The 19,217-nt window shown below is 39.5% G+C and overlaps 2 protein-coding genes across 19 annotated transcripts in view; both read left to right on the top strand.

Annotated features, from left to right (window-relative positions):
• Positions 1–3,109, top strand: part of col13a1 (collagen, type XIII, alpha 1) — a 158,488-nt gene extending 155,379 nt beyond the window's left edge. For all 18 annotated transcript variants that reach the window (XM_036003701.1, XM_036003709.1, XM_036003714.1 and 15 more), the window contains one exon: positions 1,993–3,109. In XM_036003701.1, coding sequence (XP_035859594.1) covers positions 1,993–2,025 — 33 coding nt within the window. In that variant the 3' untranslated portion in view covers positions 2,026–3,109. The remainder of the gene's footprint in view (positions 1–1,992) is intronic.
• Positions 3,110–10,424: 7,315 nt separating this feature from the next.
• The window catches only part of LOC116050373 (cGMP-dependent protein kinase 2), a 37,714-nt gene continuing 28,921 nt past the window's right edge, over positions 10,425–19,217 (top strand). Inside the window, exons 1-3 of the mRNA XM_031300375.2 lie at positions 10,425–10,531; positions 10,915–11,069; positions 14,783–15,148. Coding sequence (XP_031156235.1) covers positions 10,948–11,069; positions 14,783–15,148 — 488 coding nt within the window. The 5' untranslated portion in view covers positions 10,425–10,531; positions 10,915–10,947. The remainder of the gene's footprint in view (positions 10,532–10,914; positions 11,070–14,782; positions 15,149–19,217) is intronic.

The following is a 19,217-nucleotide window of genomic DNA, read 5'->3' as shown; positions in this document are numbered from 1 at the left end:
TATTGTATTTTTGAGTTACTCAAAGGTGCAACTAGCCTAAAGCTGATATAACACGCACTGCATTGTTTCTTTGGTATTTCTAAATGTCTCTCAAACAGCAGTTCTCAAAAAGTATGCATGGAAAATTAATATTGTTCTCAGGAACAGAATCAGGAACTGCTTTTACCTAAGTTCATTTTGAAGTCTAAAGAGTAAAATAACTGCTCACATGGGAGATGTTAACAGTATCTATGTACACCTGATCCTGTCTATGCACGGGTTCGACCACTTATATTGGTTTGCTGATTGTCTCCAAAGAATGCTAACAGTTTTTGATTTGAAGTTGAATTAGTGTGTGCCTCACCGCATGGATTGAAAAGTGTGGTTTAGTTTGGGCTTTTTAATGATGTGCAAGACAATATTTGTGGTTGGAAGATTCACGAGGACCAAAACATGTTTTAAATCAAAAGGAAAGATCCCTCAATGTACACTTTTAGAAACAGCTGTCATGATGTCCAGTGCAAACCAGAGTTAATGTAAAGGGACTGTAATTATACTGCGCTATTCTAGTCTTAACGACTAATCAAAGCACTTGAACATAGTACAGGAACCATTCAACATTCACACACACTTGCATTCAGTTCAGTGTCTTGCCCAAGGACACTTGGACATGGGATTGCAGGGCCTGGGGGTGGAACCACCAACCTTCCGATTGGTAGGTAACCGTTCTACTACCTACCTACCTCAGTTCAGTTTTTGGTCGCAATTTTTTTTTTCATTCTGGGAATGAGATGACATATTGACAAAATGTATCCAGCAAAGCTAAAAAAAAAAAAAAAATACAGACCAGACACGAACCACATAAAAATGCAATTACTATGTAGGCATGAAAGCTCTTTGCTTTGACTTCAAATAAGTATGATACAGCGGACCTGGTCAGCACAGCAGGCAGGCTGTTCCATTGGAGCGTAATAATAAGATACCATTCATTACATTATAAACTTGAATGTGGCACTCAGGAACCCAGAAGCTGTTGACCTGAGTGACGTGATAGTCTTTTGCCTAACAAGCTGATAGTATACCGTCCGTTGCTTAGCGCCACCCAAGACGATTGTGATTGGTTTAAAGAAATGCCAATAAACCAGAGCACGTTTTTCTCCCATCCAGGAATGCTGTGTGGACTAGCCAGACCTCCTTCCTCTGCAGCGCTGTGGAGGAAGGTCTGGCAAAGCGAGACTATTCAAAGACAGCCTGGAACATACACAGTTCATTTACTACCACTTAACTTTACTGCTAATTTCTTCTGCTCCGATTACAACAGCTGTCTGCTCTGAGTGCCATCACTCTCTCTCTCTCTTTTTTGCATGACCACACACTCGCTGTGTAAACACTAAGCCCTGAGTTATTCTTGTACGAGCTTCCCAACTCTTAGAACACAATGATAGCCTGCCAGAACTTCCCGTAATTTGTCCAAAGTTCGAACCATCCAAAAAATACTTTCACACTACAAAATGATCCGGACCATGGTTCAGTTTGATCCAGAACAAAACCAGCTCTTTTCGCAGGACCAACCTCCAGCTGTTTGATCCAGACCATGTTCCGTGGGAGGTTTTACATCTGTAATTTTGGTTTGGATTAAAGTGAAAAAATGTCTGAATGTCCGGACCCAACAAACCAGTTAAGTGTGAAAGCACTCTATGGAACCTACAAAACATTGGCAGGGCCATAACGTCATAATGAGACCCTAACACTGCATTCAGGCTCTTTGAGGCTTTGGAGCTTGCTAATATCACCTCAAATATTTTTTATAAAATCTTCAAAGCAAACAATCAAGTGCAGGCGGTTCTAGGTTTGGCCACGGGGGGTGCGAGGTTTAAAAAAAAATGCACTGGAAATGCACTGGACATCAAAGACTAATGATAATAACCCTTCATGCGTTACATTTTTGAATATCCCTGTTTCTTTTGCTTGTATTTCTGAAGTGATTAAACTGTATTCACACATATGTTTAAGGGTCAACATCCTTTCCAACTGGCTAAGAAGTAGGACTACTAGAGACTGTCTCCATGACGCCACAGAAAGCAGAAAGGGAACTTGAAGACATTAGGAGATATCTTTGAGTTTTTACCCAAACCTGGAGTTGGCATTTCAACATTTTTTCCAGGAGGCCGGACACAGGGCCAGTAATGTCCGAGGCTCCGGTGGCAGTGGTGAGCACATTCACTTCAATAAGTCTGGGGAGTAGAGGCGTTGCACCATCCTTAAGTTAGTTATTGAAGGCTCTGTGGACAGGACAGCCATCGCAGCCACAGGGAGATACTGTACCTACCCATGTGTTTCTTTGACTGCATACACTTTGATCTATTTAACTCCCGGTGAAAGCGAGGCATGGACACTTTAGCACATGCTATTTGTTGTGTTTGACGTGACATCGATACTGTAACTGTGATAAAGAATTCAGAGCAGCTCACAGAGCAGGTGGATGTCATGTGTTTCCAAGAAATAACAAAGGGAGACCCTCTTGATGATTCCTTCTTGATATTATCTCACTCACTGCCTTTTTCAACAATCCCTTTACATGCAGCTATGACATTTTGTTTGAATGATTGTGCTGTATAGGAAATACTTTGAAACCAGCATCACACATCATGCCTGGTCACATATATAATATTCTTTTCTTTTTGTATGTATTGAGGTGTTAAAGGACACCATGATTTAATGCTGTAATTGTAAGTATTGTACAATATAAGACAAAGGATTGTATGTATAAAAGTAATCATTTTTTGTAAATAGATTGCATTGATGAAACATGATTTTACATACAGAGTAAGCATAAAGATTCTCAAAGGGCAGTATTTATTTGCTGATTATGTAGGCTACACGTTTGACAATTGTCAACTATTTTCACATTTGCATGCTCCACTTATTCAGTCTCTACCACATGCAATAAAATAGGCTATTGCATGTAAATACAGTATTTTTTTTTTGTGACTCCAAAAAATTTCAAATTAGTCTTTTTATTGTTTTATCACTCTGAATATGAATATTTAGTAAAATAATGAAACAAAACAAAGCACAGAAACAAAAAAACACTATAATTTCACAGCTGTAACTGTACATGCAAATAATCTAAAACATGCCCTTTGTCAGTGTGTCACATTTTCCTGTTTCATCGAAAATCAAATGTACAGAAGCATTCCTTATGTTGTATTGACAGCTGCCTTGTAAACAGACCTGGGTCAAACTGGCGTTTCATTTTTTTTTTTTTCTCCAGTTTTTGGGTTCAGTAATTGGAAGAAATGTAATGCTGTTTCGTTGTTTCAATGGGTGTCGACAAGTGTACCGACAAAAACTATTTAGTGAGTGGCATTTACCTATTGTTCATTTTTAAATTTGATGCAATGAAATTAGCCTAAATAACGCTTTATTATTGAATACATTTTATTTGTAAAAAAAAAAAAAAAAAAAAAAAAACTTTCAAAAGCAAAAGTACAGTGAGCACAAAGCACTGCAACTTTAGAAACCACAAGCAAAAAGACAAAACACGAGCAAAGAAGGTAAATATCATCATTTTCTTATGTTTTGTCGATATGACTGTGTTTTGCTGGTTTAATTGTGTTTTGTCTGTTGAGCTGTCTGTTGACTTGTATGTTTTCTTAAAGTGGCTATACGTAACTTTCAGTTTGTGTTGATTCTAGTGGCCTTGTTGGACAAAAGCAGTAGTGTTTGTACCACACCCTGCTGTCATAAAGGACTAGGAGTTAGCGTTACCGGGAGGTCATATAGTTGCAATGAATGTTTTGCTCAGACAGAAAAATCATTAATTCGCAATAAAAGAATTATGCATCGTTGCATTTCAAGTGTTGCATACGGAAACTTAGCCTACTTTGGATGTCTTGTGAGCTAAACCGGGTATCACTGTCACTGGGCAACCTGATCTCACAGAATTCCATGAAATGAACACGGCCCCTTAACTCAAAATCTGTGGCAGTTTCACGGAATCGCAGAAAATTCCGTGATGGACCTACAGAAGAATTCCGTGAAATGAACACGGCCCCTTAAGTTAAGGAAACGGTCGTGGGTGGGCTTACGTTTCCATGACACATGGGACACCAACGGAACGGTTGGGTTTAGGAAAAGAAGAACGGGACGGTTACGGTTGGGTTTAGGAAAAGAAGAACGGGACGGTTACGGTTGGGTTTAGGAAACGTGACACGCGGGACACGATCCCCGGTCTCCTGGGTGAAAGTCCTGTGTTTGACCCATCCACCACCCCAACCAACCTCCCTACACGGATTTTCGGGCTTTCATACTACTCACTACCGTATTCGCTCCTAATGCTATGTCATCTTCTCATTGACTTTACATTGGCATTGTTTTTTCCGTGGTGGCCACACGGAATTTTCACACATTCCGTGCCACCACCATGTAATGCGCTGTTAACAGTTCGTGATCATTTCACGGAATTCTGTGAGACCAGGCTGAGCTGGGTCACGAGCCAAAGCATTAAGGGATTGTTGTAGCAACCAACGTAAAAATAACTTTGATTAATATAGCGCCTTTCATGAACACCACAGAGGCTTTACACAGGTACAGGGGGAAAAGGGAAAAGAAAATAGTAGGCCAACACAAACAGACTAAAAGGAATAAAACGTCCGCACTAAATGGAAGAGGGATGTAATTTAATGTCGGCTACTGACATACAACCACATTGCGCAATCCACAGTTATTTTATGAATGAAATAGACATATTACATACCTGAGGGCCAATTCGGGACGTCATTTACAATCCCATAATTGTCTCCATCTGTTGAAAGCCTGACCCTCATCTTTCACTTTCCCTTTTAGCTTTTAGTTATTGTTCATTTAATTTCCTTCTTTCCTGTGATGGTCCTGCCCCAGTATCAGCCATAACTACAGCAGATAACTTCTCAAATAAAATTTAAATACAATTAGGCCTATATAAAGAAATCTCCTGCTACCTTTTACCTGGTTGGATACTCACTAACACAGGCTTTTCTGGTGTTACACCAAAATCTGTGACCCGTCAGAATGTGTTACTATAGCGCCGTCTACCTGCCGCAAATCATTTTGTGATATAGCGGGGGAAATCGCAACTGGGCACAGGCTTTAATAAAAACTATATAAAAATAGTAGTATAGTCTCATTTGCTGTTACAGGCCATTTATGATCATAATATGAAAACTACACAGTTTCAGAAACATTTAAAAGTTACATATAGTCACTTTAAGTTGCAATGCCCTGAGCTCTCTCAGCCAGCATACAAAGGCACCGGAACTACAATTCATAATAAGTAACATCTGATTTTATTTAAACATATAGGTAGAATTTGATCATTTATTGTGTTGTCTAAAGAAATCATTTTTAATAACAACTTTGCTGTCAGGCAATGTAGCATTTACCAACTAATTTATTTCAAAGATACGCTCCCTGATTGTTTATTACAGAATTCAACAGCCCTTCTCCATTCCCATCCCTTCATCTTCAAAACATCCAAAGAGAATGGAGAGGGAAGTTTGGGTTGCCGTTGGGTGCTGTAACAAAATTGGGGACTGCATCTGTGATATTTCATGTTTAAACATTTCTATGTAGTTTCTTTTTTAACCTTCACATTTCTATTTTGCACAAATATGGAACTAACACAGTGTTCTTTAGAGAAAGAAAGCAAATTGTTCATTTGCTTTATTTACTTTGGTTTGCTCTGTCCTATAGTCCTATATACTGTAGCCTATAGAGTTGAAACTGTGTGCTCTTTATGTAATACACTGCAAACAAAGCAGGAATCACTACCTTTTTGTGCATGACTTTGGGTTACGGAATATAAGTTTTATGTTAGTTTATGAGAATATAAGTTTTGATTAACCATCTGCAACAGGTCGTGAACCAGACAATGTGTTTTTAGTAGCGCTGAATCCAAACAAAGGCATTATTTGACTCATTTTACATGCAAATATACTTTTTGGTTTTGTATCAAAGCTGTGCAACGTGGTTGGTGTGACGGACATGTTAATGCCAGTCTGTGCACTGTTTTTACTTCATTTGATGAGTTCTTCAGGTAATCCATAATGCAGTCATATATACGGTATGCATACTGTATACTGTATATATACAGTATATATATATATATATATATATATATATATATGAAAAAATGACATCTATGAGGTGGAGGCCATCAGTCTGATGATCCGACTACCTTTTAGTTTAAATGAATTATTTCAGTCTGACATCAGGTTTGTGTTAGCTGATTTCTGTTAAGTTGTATTTGTTTTGACTCGCCCCAACCAATCAGAATTGACAGATTTGTCCCACGACATAATTATCAGCCCCCTTAGAAGCCATGGTAGCAGTTGCTAGGAGCAGTTAACTTCATGTTTTGTTCAGATTGTATGTGTGTGTAGTGGCAGCAAAAACAACATGAGCCTGCTGATAATTGTGCTATAATCAGAGCTTAACAATATATTTTGTTGTAGTCTATATCCACGACGTTCCAATTCCGGGATTGCTCCGTTGCTGTCGGAAATTTCACCGGATTTCACTCTTCCGTCCCCTTCCTCTTCCTTTGTGTTGGTGTTCTAAACTCTGGTGGATTTGTGAGGACTATGGTTAACTGCTCCTCAGATCTCTGCAGGGTAAATCCAGACAGCTAGCAAGACTATCTGTCCAATCTGAGTTTTCTGTCGCACGACTAAAACTACATTTGAACATACACGTTCCACCACAACAAGTTCCTTCCTGAGGCTATTTAGCAGCGGCACTGTGGCTCCGTCCGGTGCTTAGCGCCGCCCAAGACGATTGTGATTGGTTTAAAGAAATGCCAATAAACCAGAGCACGTTTTTCACCCATCCCAGAATGCTGTGTGGACTAGCCAGACCCTCCTCCACAGTGCTGTGGAGGAAGGTCTGGCAAAGCGAGACTATTTCAAATGACTTGTTTCACTATGAGAATTTGATCCATCTGGTCCGATAACATTTGGGAAGTCTAGAAGAGCAGCACTATTAAATCATTTAATCCCCATTCAAGTTAATGGAGAGCTGAACAGGATGTAGCCGGCCCGGCCGCTGGAGGTCTCTAGTGCGCCTGTTCTGTGGGCCGCACAGTGCCGCAGTTGAACTTTTTTGACTTCATGCACTGCTGAGCAGCTCCGCCACAAATGCTGTATCCAGTTCCTATTATACATCCATTTTTGCTACACTATTAGTGCGTTCTATTTACCTCCGTATTCGGAAGCCGGAGCTGGGAATGACGTCACACCCGAGTTGAATGCGTTACATTTAAAAGATTTTTTACTGTGGGGTTAGCTCTCACCAGGTTAGCCATCGTTAGCAATACCAGTTGATAACAAGGCATTACTCTGTTTTTTTGTGCATACAAACAGCGTAACAACATGTCCACAGATAGAAGTTGGACAGGACTGTGTGTACAACTGTGTGTTCAGTGAGACAGAAATATAACAGAAGTGCTAATAAACTGTATGTTACTACAGCTTTTACTGCTGTTGATGCACGGGGCAGCCATGTTGGATTTTGGAGCTCGGGGTAATGCGAGGTTGTCTGACTTCCGAGCTTGGAGATCCGATATCAGGGGGCGTCTTTCCAACTTTGACCTCGGAAATTCCAACCTCTGAGTACAAATGGAACACACTTTATGTACTGACACTCCCCCACAGACACACACACACACACACACACACCGCACCTCTCGCAGTAGAGCTGCTAGCTGAGCTACAACACACTGACTCTCTCAAATGACCAGTGTGTGCTTCTGGGGAACGTCAAAGCTCCTTCAGACTCCCTGTCTTTCCAGCAGAGAAACCAAAAGTCTGACCCAGATTTTACACTGTGCTGTGTTCCGGCTGCGCCACAGATTTTATTGTCTGTACAAGTACAAGTACAAGTACAATCACGTTTTTATTAGCTAGTATCTACCTTCCACTCTAAGCACTCCTGTAATTAAACTTCATGCCTTCTCTTTTCTGGCGTTGTCCTTATAAAAAGGATTTGTGATGTCGTATTATGTTTTTCCACCTCCAAGATGAGTCTCTCGTCGTCCGTGGTGTTGTAGAGGAGACATTAGATACTGGGGGGTGTCTCACGTAGCTTTAGCGGAGCGGAGAGCTGCTTCATGCAAGCTTCTGGGACGCGGCTGGTGGAATATCAAGCATTGACTTGAATGGCTGCGATTGCTCACGGGGGCCGTGGTGCCTCCAGAACGCAGCACAGATGCACCTGGTGGAAAATAGGGGTGACAGTAGATATGTAGTTGCGAGGCCACACCTCCCACAGTCGTCGCTCTCTCACTCCTCTGTTGCATTTTGAAAATATGCTGGGAGAGAGGGTTCTCGCAGAATTTGAGGATGTATTTACCTTTAGGTCCACAAAGTAGTGAGTGCATTATTGTGCTTTTAGCATCGCCAGTGCTGAGTGTGTGTGTAACCCATCTTCAGTTTGTATTCAGTCAGTTGGTTCAGTTAGTTTCACCAGCTATGATGCCTGCCTCTGACTGTCTTCGTCTCCACAGCGACGGTGGCTCAAGCTCATGGGGATTGTAGCATGTATGGGTTAGGGCCAATGATAATAACAATTCACACTAAAAGCCCTACATTCTCTAGTGCGGATTATGTACTCATGCCTGACAGTGCTCTTCAAGTGAAGTGTTAAGACATTCTGCTTTGTATTTACAGCAGCAGTTGCGCTTATTTTCTTTAGGTCACACTGTTTGTATTTAAATTTGGAACCTAAAGCAGAATTAAATAGAAAAACGAAAAGTTCATAAACACAGTTAACCTGCTTTATTTTGATCAAAGTAGAAATCTTGATGTATTATTTGTTTTCAGTTTGAAATTCTGTACTTGTCAGATTCAAAACCATATCTCAGAATGGATAAGAGGGCATTATACAGAATTGGCATGCTATTGTTTTGACATATTTCTTTCCTTTATTGGTAATGGAACATTAGATATACTGTACAGTAGTTGTGTTTCGCACATTCAAAAGAAATGCTCCAGATTGCTGTGCTGCCACAACATTGAAATGAGATGTATACGTTTATTTTGTCAGACTTCCAACCACAGGTGAGGTATTCACTGCATCCACATGCTGAGTTGCTGTTAGTTTAGTGCAGTGTCAGAACTGAATGTTTATAAGGTAATGATATTGTTTTTGTTTTCCAAAAGGAATTTATTTTTACTTTTTATAATCCAAAAATGGCAGCTGTCGTCACTGATTGCCAAACAGATTCACTGTTCAGTACAAGTAAACTTTTTAAGCAATTTGTCACTGACTCAGAATAAAGATACCTATTTTCAATGGAATTCATTTTGTGTGTGTTTGTTTGCATGTGTGTCTTTTTGTTGTTGGATTTTAATGTGGTTTTGACTATCATTCTACACTTTAGGATCGCCCAGCCCCTCCCTACAGAAAGGACCTTATGAGGCAAACCTGCATGTACTCTCCCTGATTAAGCTAGTGAGGAGCTGATCTACCATACCCCCCCACACACACACACACACACACATCACAGGCAGAACCATAGCAAAACACTATGAACCCATCAAATCTGCTGAACAGGCCTATGTCAAATATATAAAGTAACAAATAAACTAAAACAATAACCAACATTACACTGAAATTAAAGAGACACAAAACAGTATTCATTTTGGGAACAGGGCCTAGTGAAAATGAAGAAATGAACCTTTTTCACAGGCACATATAGAAATTCTATTTGTTATCATTCCATTGGGCTTTTTATTTAATTATTTTCATGCATCCAGGTTTTAAAAGCGTTACAGCTTCACATCTTCATGAACAGAGCTGATTAATTTGTTATACAGAATAAAACTAATATTGATCTGGGTGGTGGAGTTCCCACACAATATGTTTTCTAAATTAACCTTGTAATCAATTAAATAAGGAGATATACATTGGCAGATTGAACAGGTTTTGTAGTGGCTGTCTCTCTAATTCTGCAGTTAAAACCATTCTTATTTTTTGAAGCTGTGAGTATTTTGCCAGATTCAGTCCAATTAAGAAAAATCATCATTATGGGATCACATATTTGTGACACACACCCCGAACTGTGTGCCATACACTGACTACGGTATATGTAATTGTAGTGCTCCAGCCAGAATTAATTAATTAATTTAGTACCAAGGCAGAGTTAGATACTGAGAGAAAAACACATAAATGGTTTTTATTTCAGAATGTTATCCAAATACTAAATACAAAGATTAGAATTAGAATTGAACTTTTTATTTTCAGTCTTCTCTCCCTCTCGCAACATGTTAAATGCCACAAGGCCACCAGGGGTTGCCAGACACTTCCACTTCATCAGCAGATCCACTTCTTGGTGACACAATTGGAAGTGAAAAAAGAGCCTCCAGCCTCCCAGCATAGATGAGTGTCATTGGGCTCGTGGCCAGCAACCAAATAAGACGCAACTGGATTCTAGAGAGAGCATGAAGCCGTGATCATATGGTCTGTGTTTCAGACAATCAGGATTATCATTTTCCACACATTCCTCAGCCACTCCGTAAGTACATAATGCAAACTGTTCTTTTTCTTGATAAATAGACTGTAGACATTGGGAGAATCTGAAGGCTGTATGGTAGAAAACCCCTTTTTGAGACATGCTTAAGCATAATTGATGAATTCATGTGCTGGAACATTTGGATAATGTTTGAGTGAGTAGTATGTGTAAAGGATGTTTGTAGCAGAATTCTGTTAACCTGAGACAATTAGTTTGACGGGTTTTCATTTCATATTTATTAAGAATCATAATTGACTGACACACATTGTCAATCAAAATAATCATTTATCAGTAATTGTCATTTTTGTAAAGTAGTTTAGGAATTTTAAGAAAGGAGGCAATAAAGAAGAAAGAACACCGTTCCAACTTGTAGTGCTTCCTCTCAGACAGTCATCGCGGAGAGACTGAGGGCCATTCCTATGGTGGCCAGCCAATGCCTGGCCATGGGCAACGGTTCGATAAAAGCCCCACAGGCTGAGGAGACCAGCTGCCTGGCCTCCATCCACACAGAGCCTCCTGGCCTGGACACAGACGTCCTCAGGTTAGAATCTAACCTCATGAATATATATGTGCTCTATTATGAAAACCTATTGTACAGGATGACCTGTAAATATGCACTTCATACTTTACTACTTCTCACCATTTTAAGTATTGTATTATTTCATCCTTTGTGTTATATTGAGATTTGTGTGTTTCTGTGTGTGCTCTGCTGTATATACATTTCAATAGTGAGTGAATTATAGGTGCAGATATTAAATGCCATTTGCACGATATAAGTCCTCTCAACAATTGAGAGTGAACAGGCAGTTAGGAGCGAGAAACAAAACATAAGAAGAGGATAAGACAGGCATTTGCGCATATTAAACTAAGCAGAAGTGCACAAAGCAGCCAGCACGCACAAAAGAGTGTCTTCTTGGCGAGCGCCGCTGGAGGACATACAAACTCTCACACGTCACTCTCCAAAGTGGATTTATGCTTGTGCAACTGGAACTGGCTTTTGACACTTTGGGGGCAGAAACCAAGGGAGGCACTGGCACTCTCATGATTGGTCACTTTCAAGGCGATCTCACCCACACAGATCTCCTTAGTCTACCTTGATTGACAGTTATCATTCAGGAAGCCTGGAGTTGGTGTATCGGCCTAACAAATGTTTCTGTCTTTATTAACGATGTAGCTCAAAGTAGCACCGTAAACAAAGAACTGTATAAGTTTCTCTTGTCGGTTCTGATATGTGCGATGCGGAAATGAAATGTCTGTAAATCCTTGCCAATGTACCCATAACGTTATCTAATATTAGAGCTAGCCTTAGCTAACATGGCTATTGTTAGCCTAGCCACTTAGCCAGTCTGACTAATCCAAAACAGAAATTTAGAGCCAACTAACCAAAATATACTTGTATTATTTTTGAACGGGATCACACATTACATCATACTCCACATCACGCAACAATAACCAGAAATTCGCATTGCATAATATTTATTTAATTGCTTCTTAAACTTTGTTGCTAAAAATATGACAGCACATCCTTTTCACTTTTCTCACTGTAGTCTTTAAAGGATCAAGAGGGAATTTGTTTTCAACATGAATCATTTCAAGAAGCCTGTCATGATCACCTAGTTGGCTCGATCCACCCCTCGCTGGGATGTCATTAGTCTATGCTTCTGTGTTCGAAACTGGAAAAATATGGTTGCTGTCCTGGGAATGTCTCACAATTCAGTTTCTGATTATATTGGGGTGAAATACAGCATGCAGTAGCAAACACACGCTTCTTCTATAACTAAGATTTTCTCCAAACTTAATGGCAAAATGTCTTGTTTATCAGTGCCTTCCAAAGCTGTTTTCTTTATAGTTGCAAAAAGACTTATATTAGCATTTTCTTTAGGGTTAGGCTAAAAAACGATAGCTTGGCGATGCGGAACGTAGCAGGGATATGCGGGGCACAGTAGGGCATAGTATATACTTATAGTTATACTTAGGGCTGTCAATCGATTAAAAAATGTAATCTAATTAATTACATACTCTGTGATTAATTAATCGAAATGAATCACATACATAATTAACGGTGCCTGAACCGATACTTTTTAAGAAAGTAAAAAAAGAAAAGAAAAAAAAAGGGTACGGCTTGTTTATTGCTGAGGCCATATGGTCAAAATTAAATGATTTAATAATAATGTATAACAATAACAATAACTTATTTCACTAATAAATTGCTGTTGAACGACAAAAACAACCACCAGATGGGAAAAGGACATTTACAATAACTTCAAATGCACCACGAGGCTGTAGTTTACCTGTTTTCATTGTTACATCCCGGTGTTGAATCCTCTACAGTAAAACACAGTCAAACTTTACACCGTTTAGAGTTAGCTGTCAGCAGGGCTCTCAAGTTTTGAAGACAGGCAAGAGTTACATTCAATCCGCATGGTGACTTATGATGGGGGGGTCTGGGGGTCCTCCCCCCAAAATTTTGAGAATTAAACACTTCATTTCCTGCATTCTGGTGAATTTGTATGCACCAATTTCTACCTTTTTCTGAATCAATTTATGCTGGAAATATCTTTACATAAAGGGAAACAGATTACAATCCAAATATAAAAACATAATGGAATATATTGCAATATGGCTCTCAGGCATTCTGTATTGCTTTCATCAATTTATTCTCCTGTAGATCGACTTTTCTAATTATATCTGAGTCAGCACACACGTCGCCTAGGCATCATTTACTCTTCCCTTCTCTTTTGCATCTTTTGTTGAGGAAGTAACCTCCTTAAATGTGCATATGACAATTATTCACCTCAATGATACATGAATTCATTTTAATTTATTAATAAGCCCCTGGACTGTAATATTGTTAAGTTTGAGCAAGATTTCTGCTCATGTTCAAAGCTTTGTGCACATTCAAAATATATCTGTGTTCTCTGAGATTTGGAGGAGTCGTGATATTTTGAGAAAAATAAAGTTATAATAGTCACTATATTTCAGAAAATAATCTACCTGCACCATAGTCTGCTGTGCATTACGTGATAGCTCTGCTGATACGGTAGATCTCAGACCTTCTGACAGACTCAGAGCCCCGTTTGAGACTCTGGTCTCTGATTGAGCGAACGTTTAGAGAAATGTCTGTACGCTGCTACGCTATTTTTCATTGGTTGTTGCGTTAAATCTTACCCAGATACAATAGTGTAGCCCCTTTCTTAAATATTAAATTTAAATATATTATAAATAGTTTTTCCGCGTGAGAAATACAATGTGTGGCGGGAGTGTGTGACAAAAGACCGAAATGAGTGACTGTCACGCTCAATGCGTGACACTTGAGAGCCCTGTGTCAGCATTTTAACCGTGTTTAATCCAGCTACTAGTTAGCAGTAGGCTAACGTTAGCTGCTGTTGAGTATAATGTTAACTAGCTAGCGGTAGGCTAACGTTAGCTGCTGTTGAGTATAGTGTTAACTAGCTAGCGGTAGGCTAACATTAGCTGCTGTTGAGTATAGTGTTAACTAGCTAGCGGTAGGCTAACGTTAGCTGCTGTCGAGTATAGTGTTAACTAGCGTCACATGCAGCGGTGTTTGTGTTTGTATCGTCTTCAGAGCATCAGAGAGAAGAGCAGACATATCAGTGGCACCAGATTTCGGTAGCCAGGGTTGGCAGGAAGAAGATTTTTACAAGTAAATGTTCCAGTTAATGATCCAGTCAGCACATTCTCATCTTCCTCCTTCATTTTACAGTCAAATGGTGGCTAGAATGGCTCCGGGTCAAACGTCAATATGGAATGGATTAATCTGCATTCTTTTTTTTAATGCGTTATTTTTTCTCAGATTAATTAATCGAAATTAACTTTCTTTATTTTGACAGCCCTAGTTATACTATAGTAGGGCATAGTGGGGAGAAGCAGGGCGTAGCGGTGCATAGTAGGGCATAGCAGGGCGTTGTGGGGCGTAGTAGGGCACAGCAGGGTGTTGAGCAGGACCACGGCGGTAGCTGCAACCAGGATTTAGGTGCCAACCCAATCCAAGGAAAACTGCGAGGCCAGAAAACATAAGGACTCTGGGGAATAAGCTCCCTGGACATAAATTAGTGACAAACATTTCTGGGACATGAATACACACAGATGGAAAGACAAGTACAGTATATGGTCAATAGATGTTGTCCACATTGTGTCTTGTGGTGAAGACTGAGTCTGTGTAGGCTACACTAGTCTGGCTTTGTGAGGCTGTCTTTATGTGTATTCACTGATTGAACCTATACTGATCTTCAGGTTGCGGATTACCCACCTAGAGGCGGAGCTGGCACGTCGGGACCAAGAGTTTCGAGCCCAGGAGCTTCAGTTACAGCATCTCCAGAGGGAACTGGAGGCCAAGATCTCCCAGATTGACAAGCTCCAGGATGCTATTGGCTACAACAACAGCCTGGGCCGCTCTCCACAGGCCCTGTGCCACCACAGCCACCGCCGCTTCAGTGTCATCAACCAGGGCCCCAGCCGCTTCCACAGGGTGGCCGTGGAGGTCCACCGCAGGCTCAAAGCCAAAGAGGGCGTCTCTGCTGAACCCACCTCAGATAACTTCTGCGGAGGGTTAAGAGCAGCTAACTTCTCCATTGCAAAGTCCGTCCGCAAAAACTCACAGTAAGTTAAAGGGACACACCACACAATACCTATGATGGTTTTCAGATTCTTATTTGTATTTTGTGATTCTACTAGAACATGTTTACATGCTTTAATGATCAAAAAACACATTATTTTTCTCATACTGCCCATGGCTGCTGCACCTGTATTCACCCTCAGTCTGAGATGCTCTGTTGTAGCGCCTGTCTCCTTAAGGCCCCTCCCGAAAAAGCCCAGTCTGCTCTAATTGGTTAGCGCGTTTCCGCATGTCCACGAGTCTCTGAAATCTTAGCTGTTGTTGCACTCCGAGCCTGAGACTGACTGCAACAAAGCAGGACTTTGTACCGTTAAAAATCACCAATAAATGCTTCTAAACCAAATACTACCCAACTGGATATGTTTCAGCAGTAGAGTGGCCCAAAATTGGGGAGAAATTAACAACAATGGCAGCCAAGATTACAGATTTCCCTGACTTAGCATTAGCTAGTCCTATGTAAACACAGCAGCAGCCTAAAAGAACTGCAACAGCCTGCCTGGACCAATCATAGAGACCCAGCTCGGTTTTACGTGACACCGAGCCGAGGCCTAATATATTCTCTTAAATTTCTCTTATTTTTTAAAGTAAATGTAAATGTGTAATTTTCAAATGTCAGTACTGGTGTTACAGAAAAAAATCAAAAACATAATAAAATATATTCTAATCTATAATATAATAACATATCATCTAAATTTGATTATATGATACTCTTTTTTTATGTTGCTTAAATTTCCTTGGGTTGTTCTGTGACCCGGGAGAAGAGAAAACATAACAAGCATTGGTTAATCCCAAAAAACTAAACAAAATTCTCTAAAAAAAAAATTAAGAGAACATATAAAAGAAATTTAAGAGATTGTTGCTGCATGAGGCAGAATGATTGCCTGCATGCTAACAAAATGCATTAAAAATCTAAAACTACAGTTTGCTTTTGAAAATAATAGTATGTATTTGTTGTAATTACTATACAATTAAAGAAATATCAAAATTTAGTCAGTCTGTGATTGCCTGTAGCCTGTCTGGCAATGCACATGACTCCAATGCCTATCCCTGCAGGGGATGGGCCAATAGGATGGCTTCATGTCGGTTTTTAGGGCTCAGACTGGATGAATACAGTAAAACAAAATGACAAGTGTTAGAAATATTACAAACTGGCCTGAAATGTAGCTGTTGTTTGTGAAATTGCATTTGATTACTTAAACTGAGACTAAGATAAATGTATACTGAAAGATCTGCTTCACATCTGATAGCCAATCAGCCTCAAGCAGGACTCAACACACTACCCACTGATTATAATAGCTGGAGTGTAGAAAAACTATGATTGTGATTATAGAAAATGTCAAACAAATCACTTATGATGCAATTTAAAATTATGTTTTACGTCATCAACAAATTCTTCAGTTGCTCAAAGATGCTCCCGTTGTCAGTAAAACATTTTGATCAGTTATGATCAACCCAAACAGAATATCATTGGTAAGAGGACTTGAGAGCTCTGGCAAGCTTTTGTAATACCCCCCACATCTGAAAGGCTATATTAGCATGGCAGGATAATAGAAAGACATGGAGGGAAACAAAAGGCCACACCATCTAAATGCAGGATCTGGGTCATTATGGGCTTGAATTACACAACCTTCACTGCCTCTCTTGCCCACTACTCTCAGATCCATTCAGCACTCTCCTTTTCACTGATCATCTGTGTGATATGCTAATCAGGGGTGCACACAAACACCCGCTCAGGAAAATCTGTGGAATAAATTGAAACTGCAGACATGAATGCAGTGGCTTGGAACCACATTTGCAAAATTCTATTGGTTAAGCAACCATATCTGGTAAAAGCATATGCAGGACTGACATGATCACATTTGTTATTGAACATAATAACAAATTCTAGCATCCAATTCAAGGTATCTTCTCTCCTGGGTCTTTTTTGTTTAAATGCCCTGAGGTTGGCAGCTAGTTATCGCTTGAGTTTGCAATCCTGGACAAACATGAGGACATTACTTTCACACTAAACCAGCTGTTGCTTTTGACAGTGTCATTATCAAAGTCTCCTCGCTCACTGTCAAAATGTTATTTAATAAAAAAAAAAAAAGAAATTGATGGGCTTGCTTTCCAATCCATATTTGGTGCAAAACATGGCATGTGGAAATGTTAAAGGAGTTGTAATGCACCATGCTAGATTTTGAATAATGGACATTGCACTGTGTGAGATAATGAAGGATACGTTTTTCTGGCACATATGCAGTTCACAGTGATAACAGATTTACCCTCAAACTGTCCAGCTGACTTTTTAATGTCTCCAGCTGACTTGTATGAAAAGAAACCAGTGATATCATGCAAACTCAGTGCTGTGTAATGATACCAAGAAAAAAGCCAGACTTCTCACCTGTTGATGTAAGGTAAGGCAAGGCAATTTATTTATATAGCACAGTTCATACACAAAGACATTTCAAAGTGCTTTACATAAGCATACACATACAAAGCAAATGCATCATAAAATTCAACAAGCAAAAACAAAGCAAACAAACAGTAAATATAACATACGCTGTAGTTGCCTGAGTGATTTTTTTACAGAGACCTGTAAAGACACTGTTACAGTAATCAAGTCTGCTAAAAACAAAGGCATGAACAAGTTTCTCTAAATCCTGTTGAGACATGAGTCCTTTATGTCTTGCTATGTTTTTGAGATGGTAGTAGGATGATTTTGTAATTCTGTTGATGTGTGTTTTTAGTCCAGAACAACACCAATATTCCTGACATGATTTGAGCTCCTAAACATGAGGGCTTCAAGATGAGCACTGACAGTTGATCGCTCATTTTTTGCACCAAAAATAATTGTCTCAGTTTTGTCCTTATTTAACAGGAGAAAGTTATAGGGCATCCAATCACTGATTTGTTCAATGCATGTATGTAGTGACTGGTTTATAATCCTGACTGGATTGGTTTATAATCCAGTAGAAGACACGGAAATTAAGGAAAAGCATAATTACTTTACAAAAGTTAACCATTGTATTATACAGTACAGTAATCATGATCATAAATATGTGAGAAATGGCTTAAAGGATGAATACTAACTGATGAGTCTGGCAAAAGTATCTCAGGGAAGCTTCAAAAAATCCAAAATATAAATTTAGATTTTTTAATCCTTATCAAATGCAGAGCAGCACTGAGCTGACGAAATTCATTTTTTGCGCAACCGCTGGACACTGTGCCCAAAAGTTAGACTTTATTTTGTGCATGGAGTGTGTGGTGTTAAAATGGTGTATTGCAAATGTACCACTGTCTACTTAGTTATGAAAAGGGGCGTGGCTGAAGTATAGGGGGTGGGCAAAACCATCATCAATAAAAAAGAAACTATCTGCTAGTGCTGGGCGGTATGTCGAAAAATTTGTATCACGGTATTTTTTAAGATTTAAGATTCTGGCAGTTTCACGGTATATCACAGTATTTTCTTTCTTTTGCATGACTGGGCCTTTATATAGGTTTATAATGGCTTATTCTACTGTAGTATATGCTGTAGAATATAAAAAAATATTTCAATGTCATCATGTTTACTAAAAACTTTGATTACTAAAGGGTTTGCTTGGCTCCACAACATTATACAATATGTTATATGAAGGAGAATGCATCAAACAGTTACAGAATCTAAACTATGTTTACTATGCAAACTGCAAAGTGAACTTAAATCAAATAAATACACATACCAACAACTACAACATTGCTTCCTTTTCAAAACAAAATAGTTGTAAAAAAGTTGTATGAACACTACCTTGGCCACAGGTAACGTTAGGTTGTTGTAGAAAAGTGGGCGACTGAACGTAGCTCCGCTGTCAGCTTGCTTCAGTGTTTGAATAACGTAGGTAGTTTGGCAAAAGTATTTCAGCGAAGCAAGACATCTTAAATCCAGAGTTTTAATCATTGCTCTGAACCTGTCTTTCTCTACGGTCTGTCGCAGGAACGTAGGTGGATTGTTATTGCCTTCATAATTTTGCTCCGCTGCATGCTTGAGTTGACATGTCTTTAACGTTAGCACTGCCGATTAACGTTAGTGCGATA

The sequence above is a fragment of the Sander lucioperca genome, chromosome 7 (genome assembly GCF_008315115.2).
Source record: "Sander lucioperca isolate FBNREF2018 chromosome 7, SLUC_FBN_1.2, whole genome shotgun sequence".
NCBI classification, from domain to species: Eukaryota; Metazoa; Chordata; class Actinopteri; order Perciformes; family Percidae; genus Sander; species Sander lucioperca.
The sequence above is the reverse complement of the archived record's forward strand: the minus strand, read 5'-3'. Positions and strand labels throughout refer to the sequence as shown.